The 16618-nt window shown below is 45.6% G+C and overlaps 1 protein-coding gene across 1 annotated transcript in view; it reads left to right on the top strand.

Moving 5' to 3' along the window:
• Positions 1–5542: 5542 nt before the first annotated feature.
• KDM7A (lysine demethylase 7A) overlaps positions 5543–16618 on the top strand; it is an 83847-nt gene continuing 72771 nt past the window's right edge. Inside the window, exon 1 of the mRNA XM_047762904.1 lies at positions 5543–5785. Coding sequence (XP_047618860.1) covers positions 5592–5785 — 194 coding nt within the window. The 5' untranslated portion in view covers positions 5543–5591. The remainder of the gene's footprint in view (positions 5786–16618) is intronic.

Genomic DNA, 16618 nt, shown 5'->3' on the forward strand with positions numbered 1-16618 from the left:
TACGTAAATATCATTTAACTTCTGAACAGACTCAGGAAAGGCCACTTTTTTTTTTTTTGGTCTTTTTTTTGCCTTTTCTAGGGCTGCTCCCTGGAGGTTCCAGGCTAGGGATCTAATCAGAGCTGTAGCCGCCGGCCTACGCCAGAGGCACAGCAGCACGAGACCTGAGCCGAGTCTTCGACCTACACCACAGCTCACGGCAACGCCTGATCCTTAACCCACTGAGCAAGGCCAGGGATTGAACCTGCAACCTCATGGTTCCTAGTCGGATTCGTTTCCTCAGCTCCTGGAGCAGAAGCAAAGAAAATCAGGCTGACTATCAACAGTTGTCCCCCTTTGCGTGTTGGGACCCTGACTTCTTTCCTTGGGGCCCTGCTCTCTGTCTTCCCAGCAGCAGCCCTGCCCTCCCTCCCCAAGATCTACGCTACCTGGGTGATGTTTTCCATCTATTTCCTCTTCCCTTCAGCTCTGTTCTGTCAAATTAAGTTCGCTCTCTTCCCTTACACCTTGGAGTGATCTGTTCCCTGCTAACTCTCGGTAATCCGATGAACAGGCTATTGAGAGGCTCAAGTTGTGTAAAGTGCTCTGCAAGACAAGTCACTCATTCATACATGGCAATGGTTCACTGTAGAGTTTCTGGAATATGTTGGTTCCGTGGGGCATTCATAGCTTGTATGAAAAAGAAAACTACAACACGTTGAGAGGTTGAATGACTTTGGGAGATGCCGAGAGGAAATCACACAGGCTCCAGATTTGTTTTTGCGTTTGAACTGCAGAGGGAACAGTGTGTGGCCTTGTCTGGACTTACTTGACTATGAAAACCCTCCAGTCCTCAGAACACACTTTAGTGTTCCGCAGAATCACCACCACTGGGCTACCGCGCGCACTTGGTCTATCTGTAGTTGTTCAGGAGCCTTCGGAGGACAAGGGAACCCTACCTAACCCACGCTAAGGGGAATATTATGCGCCCTGGCTGGCTGATGAAGAAAACCACTGGAAGTGCGTAGTGTCTTTCAGGATCCCCAAGTTGCATTACATGGGCTAAAAGTCTAGAATCTTCTTCTACAAAGAAATGCCCAGAACGAATGCTAAATATTCTATCATTTCTTTCGTTAAAATTTTTTCTAAGTATTGTTTTTCCTTCAAGTATGGATAGCTTTTTGTTCTCTCTCTTTTTTTGGGGGGGGCGGGGGGAGGGGGGTGCTTTGCCAGCAGCACATGGAAGTTCCTGGGCCAGGGGTTGAACCTGCACCATTGCAGTGACCTGAGCCACAGCAGTGACAAGGCCAAATCCTTAACCCCCTGAGTCACTTTGGAACTCCTCTGTAGCCTTTTGGAAACAAGCTCCTTCAGTTTCTGAATCAGTGGGAAGAAAAGTAAACGTCCTCTAGGGGAAAATAATCTAGGGACTGACTGAAAAAGCCTGAGTAACACACAAGTAATATGCAAATTAAAATTTATGGACAGAAAAGACACAGTAGAGCCAGAGGACGGGGCAGGTGGGTTTCGTCTTTTTGTCTGTTTTTGCCTTTTTTTTGGCTTTTTTTTTTTTTTTTGCCATTTCTTGAGCTGCTCCCATGGCATATGGAGGTTCCCAGGCTAGGGGTCTAATCACAGCTACAGCTGCCGGCCTACACCATAGCCACAGGAACAGCAGATCCAAGCTACATCTGGACCTACAACACAGCTCACGGCAACGCCGGATCCTTAACCCACTGAGGAACCCGCAACCTCATGGTTCCTAATCGGATTCGTTTCTGCTGCGCCATGATGGAAACTCCTGGGCAGGTGGGGTTTGAACCATGTTTTGAAGAAAAAGGAAGGAGAGTGGACAGTAAGGACGAGATTAGCAGATACAGCCATGGAGATAGCTCAGTATCAGTACTAGCTGCAAGCCAAGTTGTTAGATTGGAGCAAACTTTTTTTTTTTTTTTTTTTTTTGAGAAATGAGGGTTTATGGACAAGTGGAACGTTAAAAAGAATCCACAGAGTGACTTAAGGAAGTTCCGTGGTGGCGTAGCAGGTTAAGGATCCGGTGTTTTCATGGCTGTGGCTCCAGTCACTGCTGTGGCACACGTTCAGTCCCTGGCCTGGGAACCTCCACATGCTGCAGGCCAAAAAAAACCCAAAAACAAACAAACAAACAAACAAACAAACAAAAAACATTAAGTAAGATGTACTAGAGTACCTACAAAGGAGGAAAGTAGAGGGACCCCACAGACATTGCCATCCAAGGCTGGCATGGAGCTGGGTGTCTTTCCGCAGGACACTTTCTTTCTGAAATTCTCTTCCCCCTTGTTTTTGGGGCAATACACTTCTAGTCTTCCCTCCTAACTTTGTAGATGCTCTTTGGTCCTATTATTATTATTATTATTACTTGTCTTTTTGGGGCTGCACCCTTGGCATGTGGAAGTTCCCAGGCTAGGGGTAGAATCAGAGCTGCAGCTGCCAGCTGCAGCCAAGGCAATGCCAGATCCGAGCTGCACCTGTGTCCTACACCAAAGCTTGCAGCAACACCGGATCCTTAACCCACTCAGTGAGGCCAGGGATCAAATCCACATCCTCATGGGTTTGTTAACCACTGAGCCACGAAGGGAACTCCCTAAAATTTATTTATTAGAGTTGATTGACAATGTTCTCTCAGTTTGATACTTTGATACTACGTAAATATTCCAATCCTTTTCAAACTTTCAATTTATGTTTATTTACTTCTGTATGGTTTCCTCTTTATACAGTGGGTATTTAATACATTAATACATTATCATCAGCTTTTGTTTCATACCAGATTGGGGATACAAGTTTTGACATGCCCCACTATTCGTTGAATGTATCCTTTTTTCCTGGCACAATTGGAGGCTCCAGCCTCATCCTGTACTTCTCCATGACTGGAATTAGCCATTTTTCCAAGAAGAAATATGAAGAGGAGGATACCATTTAGATGCCAAGAGCTGGGTTACATGTTCTCATCATATTGTGTCCCAGACCCTCGCTCTCAGTGGACAGAGGTGCATGAATTTACAATATGTTGGGCTTCCCGTGTGGCTCACAGCATAGCTACAATATGTCTATTCATCTCCATAAATAGAAACAGATTGATACCTCCATTATCAGTCCACTACCAAAAGGTTCATTCTAGTTTTGTTTCCATATTTGCAGCTCTCTTCTTCAGCAGTGAGAAATTGGCTCCCATTTTCCTGACTATATTAACTTTTGGATCCTCTTGTACATAACCCATCTCCTGGCACCGCTGCTGCCCCCTCCTTTGCTTGGCTACCCTCTTCATTCTATCCATGCTGACATCGCAGAACCAAGGGGCCCTGCCAGCACCGAGAACACACCTTACCAGGCCACATCCCTGTGTGGATGCCTTCCTCACCCCCACTCCAACATGAGAGCTGTGGCTGCGCCCCCTTCCCTAACAACACACCTCCTCTACAGTGTAATTTTTTTTTAAATTCATCTTATTGAGGTATAGTTGATTTCCAATGTTAATTTCTGCAGTGATTCATATATGCATGTATATATATATAGTCTTTTCATTACAGTCTATTATAAGATATTGAATATAATTTCCTGTGCTATACAGGACCTTGTTTATCCATCTCTACAGTGTACTTTTAAAGGTACACGATCCTGGAGTTCCCGTGGTGGTGCAGTGGAAATGAATCCGACTGGGAATCATGACGTTGTGGGTTCGATCCCTGGCCTCCATCAGTGGGTTAAGGATGTAGCGTTGCCATGAGCTGTGGTGCCAGTTCGCATAAGCATCTTGCATCTGGTGTTGCTGTGGCTGCTGTGTAGGCCGGCGGCTCCAGCTCCAGTTGGACCCCTAGCCTGGGAACTTCCATATGCCACAGGTACGGCCCTAAAAAAAAAAAAAAAAAAAGACACACAAAAAAAGATACATGATCCCCTTGCTTGTTATAAAGCCTCTGTGAAGTAGTTAAGGAAGATATTATCCACAATTTTTCTTTGAACAGATGCTCAAGGATTTAATTCAAGAGAAAGGGAGTGACTTGCCCAAGGTCACTCAGCTTCCATAAAACAGGGTCTGAATGTAAGGCTTTTTTTTTCGCTCCACCAAGCCAGGATGCCTCTAAACATATGCCAAAATCACAGTAACTATTCTCTTTTCACTAGTAGAAATGTTTCAAACTCATTCATTCTGCGATTAACTCTGATTTCCAGGTTTTTCTTTTCCCAAAACATATGTGACAAGCAATAGAGCGGTAGAGAGAGGACTGGATACAGAATCGAACTTAAAAACTTTAGCTTAAGCTCATATCTGACACTTGAGGCAACTTAATTGCTTTCCTCAATTATAAAAATATTAGAATAAATCAGTGATTTTCTGCCTGGGGCTGAGTGAGACCTGGAGCTATTGGGATTTTACTATTGATAGAAACGCCTGCGAAATTCAGCTACAAATATCTGATTCCATAATTCTTAACATCCCTTCCAATTTGCGTGGTTATGATTCCAAGGCAATTTTTCTCTATTCGGTATGTGCTAGCTGTTTTTATCCTTATCAATCACATCCTTCATTCAAAAACATTTATTAGTGGCCTATTATGTGCCAAGTACCGTATTATCTGGTTTTCGTAGCAGCCCCTTCCCGAGGCGTCATCACATTTAGAATTTTATCCCAACCTTCCAAACTTGGAACTCAGCGTTCGCGTCTCACGTTATTTATAAACACGCCGAGTTCCTCTCCCGTCCTTTCTCCACCCACTACATTTGAAGCCTGGCCCCTCTCGGCGCACAGACTGAATTAACTGAATTCCTCTTGGGAACAACCTCCTTCACCTACTAGTGGCTCCATCAACACTGATCTCCTGGCTAGTCGGTGGGAAATCGTCTGGGACGTTTTGGAAGTTTGAATGACTCCCCAGCACACTCCTGCCCATCTGCCGGGCATAACCCGCTCGCCGTGGTGTTAACCCTCGACTCGGACCCCGGAGGTCTCGGGGAGGCTGCTAAGTGATTTAGGGAGGTGGCCCCGGCAGCGTTCTCCTTTCCTCGGTTCTCCGGCTCTGAGCATAAACGCAGCGTGCGCCGCTTTCCACTGCGCAGGAACTTCCCCGGCCTCGGCGTTCACTCAGAAACGAAGAAGCCGGCTCTTCGCGCGCGCCCGCAGTTCTCCTCCTGCGGCCGCGCTCCCAGCGCCACAGCGCGTGTCCTCAGGGAGCCTCTGGCTCCCTCCGCCTCCCTCCGCCTCTCTCTCCGCCTCCCCCGCCCCGCGTGCCCTTCAGCCTGTCCCTCCGCCCGGCCGACGCGAGGGGAGCGCGGTGCGCGCGTCGGCGGCAGGAGGACGTGCGCGAGACGCACGGCCCCGCGCGGAGCGCCGGAAGGAGCCGGGCCGGGACCTCGCGCGTCGTGCGCGCGCCGCCGCCCGCCGCTGACCCGCCCCCCTTCGCCGGGCCGCGGCCTCGCGCGCGCGCGCACTGGGGCGCAGCCGCCGCCGCCGCCGCCGCCGCCGCCGGCGCCGCGGCTGCTGCTCCGGCTGCTGCAGGAGGCGGCGCTGGCTGGCGGCTGCGCTCGCTCCAGTCGGCGAGCGGAGCAGCGAGCGAGCGTGTGTGTGTTTTTTAAAGATGGCCGGAGCGGCGGCGGCGGTGGCCGCGGGAGCAGCAGCTGGAGCCGCCGCGGCAGCCGTGTCGGTGGCGGCTCCCGGCCGGGCCTCGGCTCCCCCGCCGCCCCCGCCGGTGTACTGTGTGTGCCGGCAGCCGTACGACGTGAACCGTTTCATGATCGAGTGCGATATCTGCAAGGACTGGTTCCACGGCAGGTAAATAAACCCCCTCTAGCCCCGCCGCCGCTGCCGCCGGCCACCGGCTAACCGCCGCCGTCGCCGCGCCGGCCGCCGGAGCCGCTCTCCGCTCGGCCGCCGCGCCGCGTCGAGCGCTCAGGGGCTCCGGCTCCTAGCCCTCGGCCCGGGCAGCGCGGCGCGCGGGGTCCCGGGCTCGCCGGGCGCCGGGCGGGCTGAGGGGGGCTGGTGGGATCGCCTGGCTGGGCGAAGAGTCGCCACAACAAACGGGAACAAAGGGGGCCGGCCGAGAAGTTGGCAGGGGGAGACCCGGGCGAGGGGACGCGGCCGGGGCAGGCGCCGGCGGAGGCGGCGGGCGGAGCGCCGGCCCGGCCCGCCGCCCCTCGCCGCGCCCGCAGCCCGGCCGCCGCCCCGCCCGGCCGCCCGCCCGCCCGGGACTCCCAGCCCGAAGTCGCCGCCCGGCCGGCCGCCCTCCCCGCCTTCCTTCCGGGCGGCGACCGGCTGGCCCCGGCCCGGGGTCTCCAGAAATTGCCCTCTTTCTACGGGTCCCGGTCGCGCCCCCTTCCCCTGTCTTTATCAAACTTCCTCGGCCCCCGGGCGCTGGGACGGGGGCGTCGGCAGCGCCCGCCCGGTGGGGTTCCGCGGAGTAAACAGAGCAACAGATGAGGCACTTTCGGGGACTTGAGAGATGCCAGTCGGAAGTTTGGGCCGGGGGTCCCGAGCGGGGCGTCAGGTCGGCTGCGGTCGTGCCCACCACCCGTCACCCCGGCGCAGCCCGTCCCGGCGGGGGTGGAGCGGATGGAGTGGGCAGCGGGGCCCGGAGGCACAGCCTCTCGTCCCCGCCGCCCCCGGGCCGCCCCCGCGCCGCCGCTCAAACTTTACAGAGAGTGAAATTTCCCGTCGCCCGAAGGGCCGGCGACCCCCGGGCAGCCCGGGGCCAGCGCCCGGGGGCCTGGTGCAGGCGAACTTGCGCCGTTCGGTGGGGACTTGGGGTCGGGTGGCGGGGGCGGCGAGCGTCGCCTTGTGCCTCAGCCGCTGCCTGCGTTTGGGTTTGACGTTTGTGAGAGCTCGGGCCGCCTCCGCCGCCGAGCCGCCGACTCGTGTGTTTTGTAATCAAAGTGTGAGGCTAATAAAGGGCGGCGCCACAGCCTCTTGACTCCGGCGTGGGAGGGATTCGCAGGCATTTAAACAAAGAAACTAGTTGAGGTCGGGCTCCCAAAGTCCTTATTTGGGTGTTGTGGCAAAGCCTGCGGTCACCTTTAGGTGAAGCAGGTTTCCCCAGCACCGTTTGGCGGTGTATCTTGGCGAGAGTACGCTCCCGGGTAATAGCAGATATGGTGACTGTGATTGTAGGAAGTGTCCTTTGATTGACAGCAGGACATTTAAATACAGCCTCCGCTCCCCCCCTCCCCAATTTCGCAGAAACACCACACGACCAGGCCAGATGTCTTAGTCTCCCTCTGCTGGCCCTGGGAGAGAAAACCGGTTCAGCACAGCGTTCATGTCAGTGTTCAATGCTAGATACAGTTAGTTTTACTGAATTTTCAAGTGCAGTTAGTTTTACTAATCAGTTTTCAGGTGGCACAATTCTGACAGCTGCAGAGGGGGAAACACTCAACAGATTGTCACTGCGAAAGAAGGACAGCGTCCTTATTTTGTATATCAGGTAATCTTTTAACAGTCTGGTGGATGCTGGGAATGCTGTTACCACCATGCCACTTGTCATTAAGAATAAATTATCCAAAGTTCTTTTTTTTTTAATCGCTTCAATAAAACCCGATGGTTTTTTTCCCTTATTTTGATCGTATGTGAAACTGAACTATGAAGACACCTAATCTTGCCAATTTTTTTACACCCACTTTCCCCATCATAGGCAACCAGAATAGAGATTATCCGAAAATCTAGGTTACATATAGAATAAAACCCGAATCCCTGGTGATTATGTAAATACTTATTTCTTCAAAGAACCATTTTAGCTGCTTCAGAAATTTGTGCCATGGTACAAAGCAGAGATGTGATAGCTTAATAGATTTTAGACTAGAATTTTGTTTATCCTAATTTCGGGAGCATTGTAACCATGAGAACCTGCAGGTAGTTTATGGAGGATTTTGTAATACATTTATGTATAACTTTGTAAATAGGAAAAAGTTAAGGGAAAACAGGATGTGTGTGAAGGAGGGAGAACAAGGCCAAAACAAGTATGTTTAGCTTTGTCACATACATTTGTGTGATTTTCTTTTTTTTTTTTTTAATGGCAGCATATAGAAGTTCCTCCCAGGCATCAAACCCTGGCGTCCTCAGCGACTTGAGCCACTGCAGTTGGGTTCTTAACTCACTGTGCCACAGCAGGAACTCTTATTTGTGTGAAAGTGACTCTGAAAAATGTTACTTTGAACTTAGGTTTTTTTTTTGTTTTTTTTTTTAATCTTTTTAGATCTGCATCTGTGACACATGGAAGTTCCCAGGCTAGGGGTCGAATTGGAGCTATAGCTGCCCGCCTACACCACAGCCACAGCCACACGGGATCCTTAACCCAATGAGCGAGACCAGGGATCAGCCCTGCATCCTTATGGATAATTGTTGGGTTGGCAACCTACTGAGCCGCAATAGGAACTCCAGAACTCAGGGTTTTTTGATTGGCAATCCTTGAGAAGTTAATGTGATTCAGATGTCAAAAGTTAGAAATTTGGTGATAATGCCCTGCCATGCAAAAGCACTATCTTATTAGCAAGTTTCATTCTTAATGAGGTGTTGGTAATTTGGAGTCTGTATGTTTTTTTTGTTGTTTTTTTTGTAATCAATATTTACTCTGTTTATTGTACCATGAAATGAATGATTGGTTTTTGGAACACAGCAAGATGTTCCTTCTGTATTAATTATTAAACAAGTGTCATTTGCTTATGTGAGAATTCCCCCTAATGAGTACTTTAATCCTCATTCTTAGCTTTCTTTTGGTTTCCAGCGATGGCCTGTCTGCAGAAGAGAAAGAAAGGATAGGAAGGTGGATACATAGATTTGTCTTTACTTGGATAACTTCTTGATACCTTTTTTTTTTTTTGATCTTTTTTGGGCCATACCCTCGGCGTATGGAGATTCCCAGGTGAGGGGTCAAATCAAAGTCGTAGCTGCTGGCCTATACCACAGCCAGATCGGCGCGATGTCTGCGACCTTCACCAGCTCACAGCAACACCGGATCCCTGACCCACTGAGCAAGGCCAGGGATCGAATCTGCATCCTTATGGATACTAGTCAGATTTGTTTTCATGGAGCCATGACAGGAACTCCCTTCTTTTTCCCTTCTTTTTTTTTTTGGTCTTTTGTCCTTTTAGGGCCACACCCGCGGCATATGGAGTTTCCCAGGCTAGGGGTTTAATTGGAACTGTTGCCACCGGCCTACGCCACAGCAACACCAGATCCGAGCCACGTCTGCGACCTACACCACAGCTCACAGCAACACCGGATCCTTAACCCACTGAGCAAGGCCAGGGATCAAACCTGCAACCTCATGGTTCCTAGTTGGACTCGTTTCCGCTGCGCCACGACGGGAACTCCCTTCTTGATACTTTTATTTTTTCAAGTAGAAGAATTTTTTTTTAAACTCAAGATATCAGTGAATTTTGATGTAAATTTGGGTTTACTCTGCCTGGGGTTTCTGCCATCTGGAAATCTGAAAAGTTTTTGCCCTCATTTATTCTAACTGGGAGGGAAGACCCTTCTTCCTTGATGCTTTTCCTTTTCAGCCAAGCATGAGGGCAGGCTTCCTCCAGGCTTGAGGCTTTTGAACTTTGACTACATCCTTGGTGTTCAGGAATTCTATACCCTCATCTGTCTGCCTAAGCCTTTTCTGTAAGTGACAGGGGAGAAGAACACTTGCCCAGGACACAAAGTATAATTGACACCCTAGGGGCAGTGGGCTGAGGAATTAGCAGGATTTTCCGGGCACAGGTTCCTTCCAACCTAGAGATGGAATTCTTCCTCTCTGAGTCCTTGGTGGAAGTTAAGACTGCTGAGATCTTTGTTGACAATGCCCCAGGCCCTAATCTCTAGGCTAGATGTCTTTCCGTAGAGTTCTTATATCATCCTGTGCAAATTACTGCATCATTGCCCTAATTCAATTGTATTACAGCGTCTTGTCTTTTGTCTCATCATCGTAATGTAAACACCTTTATTTATGAGTCTTTTTAGTCCTTTATTTATTTATTTAGTCTTTTTGCCTTTTTCTAGGGCCGCTCCCACAGCATATGGAGGTTCCCAGGCTAGGGGTCTAATCACAGCTACAGCTGCCGGCCTACACCATAGCCACAGGAACAGCAGATCCAAGCTACATCTGGACCTACACCACAGCTCACGGCAACACTGGATCCTTAACCCACTGAGCAAGGCCAGGGACTGAACCCGCAATCTCATGGTTCCTAGTTGGATTCGTTAACCACTGCGCCAGGATGGGAACTCCCCTATGTTTATTTTGATTGGCAAAAGGAATATATTTTAGAAAAACTGGGAAGTATGCAAGAATATCAAAAATATCAACGTACTCAGGCCTTCCAGAGATTACCACTGTTTTAACATTTAAGGAATATGTTTTTTTAAAAATAAAACAGAACTGGAATTCATGAATTCTAAGGTTACTTATTCATCAATATATACTTTTTTCCTATATCTTCAGTGTTCTTTGAAAAACATGTTCAGTAGCTTTTTAGAGTTTAATTCCATGGAAGTACAGTACACTTCAAAATCATTTCTCTCTATTTAGTTTTTTTCTTTGTTTACTACTTTTTCCTTCTATTTTCTCATGATGAATAGTTGACTTCCTTCTAAACAAACCATTGTGTGCATCTCTATTCATTTCCTTAGAATAAATCAAGTAAGTTAATACATGTAAAACACTCAGAAGAAGATCCAGCCCATGTAAATACAGAATAAGAAATTTCTTTGAAGTAGAATTATAGTCACAGGGCACAGATATTTTTAGGCTTCTTGTGCCCATTGCCAAATTTTCCCCCAGAAAGGTTTTTTTAGTTTATATTCTCACCACTGCCTACTTCTCTTTCCCTGGATTCTCACTAACATGTTATTTATTAACCACCACCACCACCCTGGCCAGAAAAAGTCCAACCAAACAAAAATGTTGCCAGTCTGCAGATAAGTGAATATTTCCACCAAAAGACATACCCAAGATTGTTCATGGCAGCACTGTTGATATCATCCCCACACCTCGAGAACAACCTGAATGTCATCAGTCGTGGGTTGAGTGAAGTGTGGTCTGATGGTAAAATGGAGTGCTACTCACCCATAAAGAAGGAATGCGTGTGGGTGTGTGCAAGCAGTGGGTGACTCCCACAGAGGCGGAGTCGGACAAAAGAAGACAGACATGGAAACACATACTGTTTGCTTTACTGATGGGAAGTTCAAGTACGGGCCTAATTGGGTGACAGAAGTCAGACCATTGTTTACCTCTGTGAGGGTATTTACTGAGAGGAGGCCCACCGGAGCTTCTGAGGTGCAGGAAATGGTCTCGGTCTTGGGTTGTAGTTACATGAGCACAAGTGAGTTTGTGGAGATTCACTGAGCTACACGTGCGCAGCAGATTTTTTAAAGTGTAATTTTAATGTTTGAAGTGTACTTTAGCCATTAAAATAAAAATCAGGGAGTTCCCATCATGGCTCAGCGGAAATGAATCTGTCTAGTAACCATGAGAATGCGGGTTTGATCCCTGGCCTTGCTCAGTGGGTTAAGGATCCGGTGTTGCTGTGAGCTTTGGTGTAGGTCACAGATGCGGCTGAGATCCTCGATCCTGTGTTGCTGTGGCTGTGGTGTAGGCCAGTGGCTACGGCTCCGATTCGACCCCTAGCCTGGGAACCTCCATATGCCAAGAGTGCGGCCCCAAAAAGCAAAAAAAAGAAAAAAAGAAGAAAAATTCAGTATCTGCCACTTTGGTAGCTGGCACATAGTATTTTGTAATTTTATTTTGTTTCTTGTTCCTGACACAAGGGATTGCCTCTTATGTTTTATTAAGTATGATGTTGGCTTTGGCTTAGTTTGCAGTATGCCTGGTGCTGTTCTTGGTGCTAGGAATATAGCAATGAACAGAACAAAGTCCTTGTTCTCCTGTAATATTCTTCAGGGTTTAGGGGTGGGATAAGTGAACAAACATACAGGACAAAAGAATGCTAAGGGCTGTGAAGCAAAATTTAGTTAGGAGAAGAGAGAGGACTGCAGGTGGTATGAGGCTGCTTTCGTAAGGTGGGGTTATGGACGGCTTGCAGGAGATACTTGAACACTAGAGTATTTTGGATTTTACCCAGAGCAAATGGTCAAATATTTTGAGTGGAGGAATATATTATTTGACTTAACCTTTAAAAGGTTCACACCTACACGGAGAAAAGTCTGGAGAGGAAGGCAAAGGCAACAGGCAGGCCAGGAAGAAAGCTATTATAGGAGTTCCCTCTGTGGCACAGTGGATTAAGAATCTGACTACAGTGGCTTGGGTCACTAGGCAGGGGCAGGGATGATCTCTGACCCAGTTGGTTGGGGTCCAGCATTGCTGCAACTGTGGCTGGGATTCGTTCACTGGCATAGGAACTTCCATGTGCCGTGGGTGTGGCCAAAAAAAAAAAAATCTTTTGTAATAATCCACGTGAGAGATGATTTCAAGTGTTTGAGTCATTTTACAAATGCCATATACTAGTTTTTGTTCCTGAAGCTTGAATGAAAGGAGAACTTGATTTATGAGGATAGAAGAATTTTATCTAGAATAATGCTATTGAATAGGAATTTCTCAGCTACTCCCTCCAGAGTCTCAGGAGCTCACTTGAACATGTATCGAATGCTTTACCAAGTCCCAAGCACTGTCCTAATTGCGTTAGCTATATCAATTAATTCATCTAATTCTCACAATGATCTTGCTAGGTAAGTGTTATTATTATCTTCCTTTTACAGATGAGGAATCTGAGGGTTGAGAGGTCAGTAACTTTCCCAGGATTGCAAAGCAAGAAGATCATAGGGCTGCATCTGAACTCTCTCCTGGGGTGGGGGGCAGGGGAGGCATGCACAGGGGTGTAGGTAAAACAGATGTGACGGTTCCAGAGAATTACATCTGTAAGCATCTGTTTTTCTTTAATAAAATTATTTTCTTCAGTGTAAATGTTTAAAATGATCATAGCTGCCTTGGAAACAGTATAAAATAGTTATTCGGAAAGTTTTATAATGAACTGTTTCATCCTTATTCTAACCGACTTCTTATTGGAGTGTATTTTGATTTTCTTTTTTTAACATTAAGGATGAGAATTATTCCTAAAATTTCTTTTGTATACATTTCCATTTAATGATCAAGTATTTTAGTATTATAAGCTTACTAGGCGAACATGCATGTATCTCCCTGTAAGGGAACACAAAGTTTGTTTATTGAGTTTCTCAATATCTTTTTTTGATGTGACAGTTTACCGCAGGAGAACATTTGAGTATTTTCTTCATATGTTTCAGTTATAATAGTATTGTACATCTGTACTCAGTTTTGCTCTTTGAACAAGAATATGTTTTGAAATAGAGTCTTAGTCTGCTTGGTGGCACTAATATACAGTTCTCTCAGAACTTGTTAAAATTTTAAATTACCATTTTGCGGCAGACTTCTGCTTAGTATGTTCTCACATTCTGTGTTCTTAGATATGAAAGTGAGTTTACTGATCACCCAAGCGGAAGAATGCCTTTATATTTGATGATCAAGAATAAGAATAGAACAGGTGTAAAGGAATTTGGTTACAAAGCAAGCTTTGGTTGGTTTGAGCAAATGAAACTCTTCCAGTTTTGCACAGCTTTTAAACAGTTGGCCAGTGCTGATCTTGCAGCTGCTACCAAGTTTCTAATTCTTTTTGGAAGTTACATTTTATTACCATAGTGATTATTTACTTTTCTATTAATAGTATATTTTTCTACTAGTTACAGTGTGAATTGATGGTAACTTGTATGATTTTTGTACCTATTTGTATGAGCCTGGTTCCCTTTGTTGGAGAGTGGTTGTTAGAAAGCCTGGTCTGGCACTGGGTGGACTCACTGCTTCTAGGCCTTCTCAGTGGACAGAACCAGTAAATACTCTAATCATGCACAAGCAGATGCATCTGTATTTGTGTCTCTGTCTGTTGTCTGCATTAAAGCCATATGTTTTTATAATGAGACCTGTGATTCTAATCTGATACCACAGAGTTCCCCCTTTCCTTACTTACAACTTTATCTAATAGTTAGATCTCATTATCTACAATAGATTGATTTATTTGTTCAATCCTAGTGTATACACAGAGTAGTTTTCAAATTGCTAACCCATATCCGTCTGAGAAACTCAGTTTAAGTAGATTACAGTGTTTGGGTATAGTTCTTTTTGTCTTGAGCCTTATAATATCTAGGCAGAACACTTGTTTTCCTAAGTTACCTCAGTTCTTCTTCTCGTTAGCATGTTTTATCATTTATTTGAATACAGTTAGATTTGTTACTCTTTGTATTGCTCTTTGGGTTCCTCCTCTCTTCTGGTTGGTTTTAATTGTTGGTTTATATTTTGAATATGTGAAACATTACTATGGTTCTGAGAAGCCAGACGTTTTATGAAAAGATATACTCAGCAGGGTCAGGTCCTCTTCATTCCTCCTAGCCCTCCCCACCATCTCCCCGACCCCAGGCAATCTCTTTAGTTTCTGACTTAGCCTTTCTGTGTGGAGGTTTTTGTTTGTTTTCCCACAAACGAGCAGATCCTTGTGTATTTTCTTACGTCTCCTTTTTTTTTTTTTAACATGAAGTGTAACATACGATAAATCTCTCCACTTTGTGCTTTTTTTTTTGCTTTTTGCATTTTGCATTTTGCTTTTTAGGATCGCACCTGCAGCACCCAGGCTAGGGGTCGAATCAGAGCTACAGCTGGCTGGCCTACACCACAGCCGCAGCAACGCGGGATCCAAGGCGCATCTAAGACCTATGCCACAGCTCAGGGCAAGGCCTGATCCTTAACGCACTGAGCGAGGCCAGGGATCAAATCCACATCCTCGTGGTTTTGTAACCCACTGAGCCACAGTGGGAACTCCTGCTTTTTTTCCTTACTTGATATATTCTGGAAATGACTCCATGTCAGTTCATAGAGCTCTTCCTTATTCTTTTTAACAATTTGGTACTCTGTTGTGTGCAGGTACCCTGTTTTACTCATCCATTCTCTTTTGTATGGGCATTTAGGTTGTTTATAAAATTTTGCAATTACAAACAATGCTGTAATGAATAACTTTGTGCGTATGTATTTTCATGTCAGTGGGGGGATGTCTTCAGGTTAGATTGCTGGAAGCGGGATTACTTGGTCAGAAAGTAAGTGCATTGTTTGTCAGGATTACCAGCTTTCCCTCCAGCATGGTTGGACTAGTTTTCATTCTCAGCATCAGTGTAGGAGAGTGCTTCTTTCTCCACAGTCTTGTCATCAAGATGTGTTGTCATGTTTTTAATTTTTGCTGACCTGGTAAGTGAAAAATGATATCCTTGTTTTAATCTGCTTATCTCTGATGTAAAAATGAGTTTGAACAATTTTTCTTGGGGATGAGGGCCATTTTCTTTCTTCTTCTCTTTTAAAAAATCATCTGTTTATATATTCTATCACATTTTTGGTCCTTTGTCCCTCAGTTTTTAAGATTTGTTTTCATGTTAGGGATACTAGCCCTTTGTGGCATATATAAATATACTCTCTCAGTTAGTAGTTATTTTTTGGCTTTGTTTATGGTTTTTTTTTGACATAAAAATTTTAAAAAATTTTACATAATCATATCTATCTTTTATCAGCTCTGAACTTTGAGTCATAATTGGCAAGCCTTTTTCTACCCCAAGGTTAAAGAGGATTTTACCTACGTTTTCTTTGCTCACCTAATTGCACAGGCTTATACTGCTAGTACCGTGTGGAATATTGGTGGAAATAATGGATGTCTGGTCTTAGTGGAAATGCTTGTAATGTTTCCTCATTGAATAAGGTACTAGGAGTTCCTCTTGTGGCTCAACAGGTTAAGAACCCAACTAGTATCCATGAGGATGCAGGTTTGATCCCTGGCCTTGCTCAGTGGGTTAAGAATCTGGCTTTGCTGCAAGCTGTGGTGTAGGTTGTGGATGCAGCTTGGATCTGCTGTTCCTGTGGCTGTGACATAGGCTGGCAAGTGCAGCTCCGATTTGACGCCTAGCCTGGGAACTTCCATATGCCGTGGGTATGGCCCTAAGAAGACTAAATAAATAACTAAAAATTCTAGCTTTAGGCCTAATTTATCATTTAAGAAAATGTCCCTCAATTCCTTTTCTTTTTTCAGTGTATTTTATTATTAATCTAAGTTGAATTTTATCAAAGATTTCTTCAGCATCTGTAGAGAACCATATACTTTTTTCTCTTAGATCTATTACTATGCATATAACATGTTTATAAGTGTACCTTATCATTAGCTCCTGTGAAGAAGCCTCATGGAAGAATATTTTTTCACTCTGTAGTCCACTAATAGATATTTGTTACATTCTTACGATGCTTTGCAGGTAAATTTAAAATAATATTCTATATCTGAATTTAAAAATACCACTGCCTTTGGTAGTTTTTAGTATAAAACAAAGTTGACAAATATAATTGATACAGAAGAACAAATAAACACTAAGGAAGTAAGTGAATGTAATAGGGATCTCTAAAGCATTAATAACCCAGGAATTTCTCTAAAGCAGCATTTTTTAAGTCATATTTTGTGAACTCCAGGGGTTTTAAGGTATTTTGGGAGTTCATGTATTTTAATTTTTGCTTTTAAAAGACAATGATTATTTTCCTTTTAAACTGGATTAGTTTGAGAGCCTCTGTGTGTTTGAGCAACA

The sequence above is a fragment of the Phacochoerus africanus genome, chromosome 16 (assembly GCF_016906955.1).
Source record: "Phacochoerus africanus isolate WHEZ1 chromosome 16, ROS_Pafr_v1, whole genome shotgun sequence".
NCBI lineage: Eukaryota > Metazoa > Chordata > Mammalia > Artiodactyla > Suidae > Phacochoerus > Phacochoerus africanus.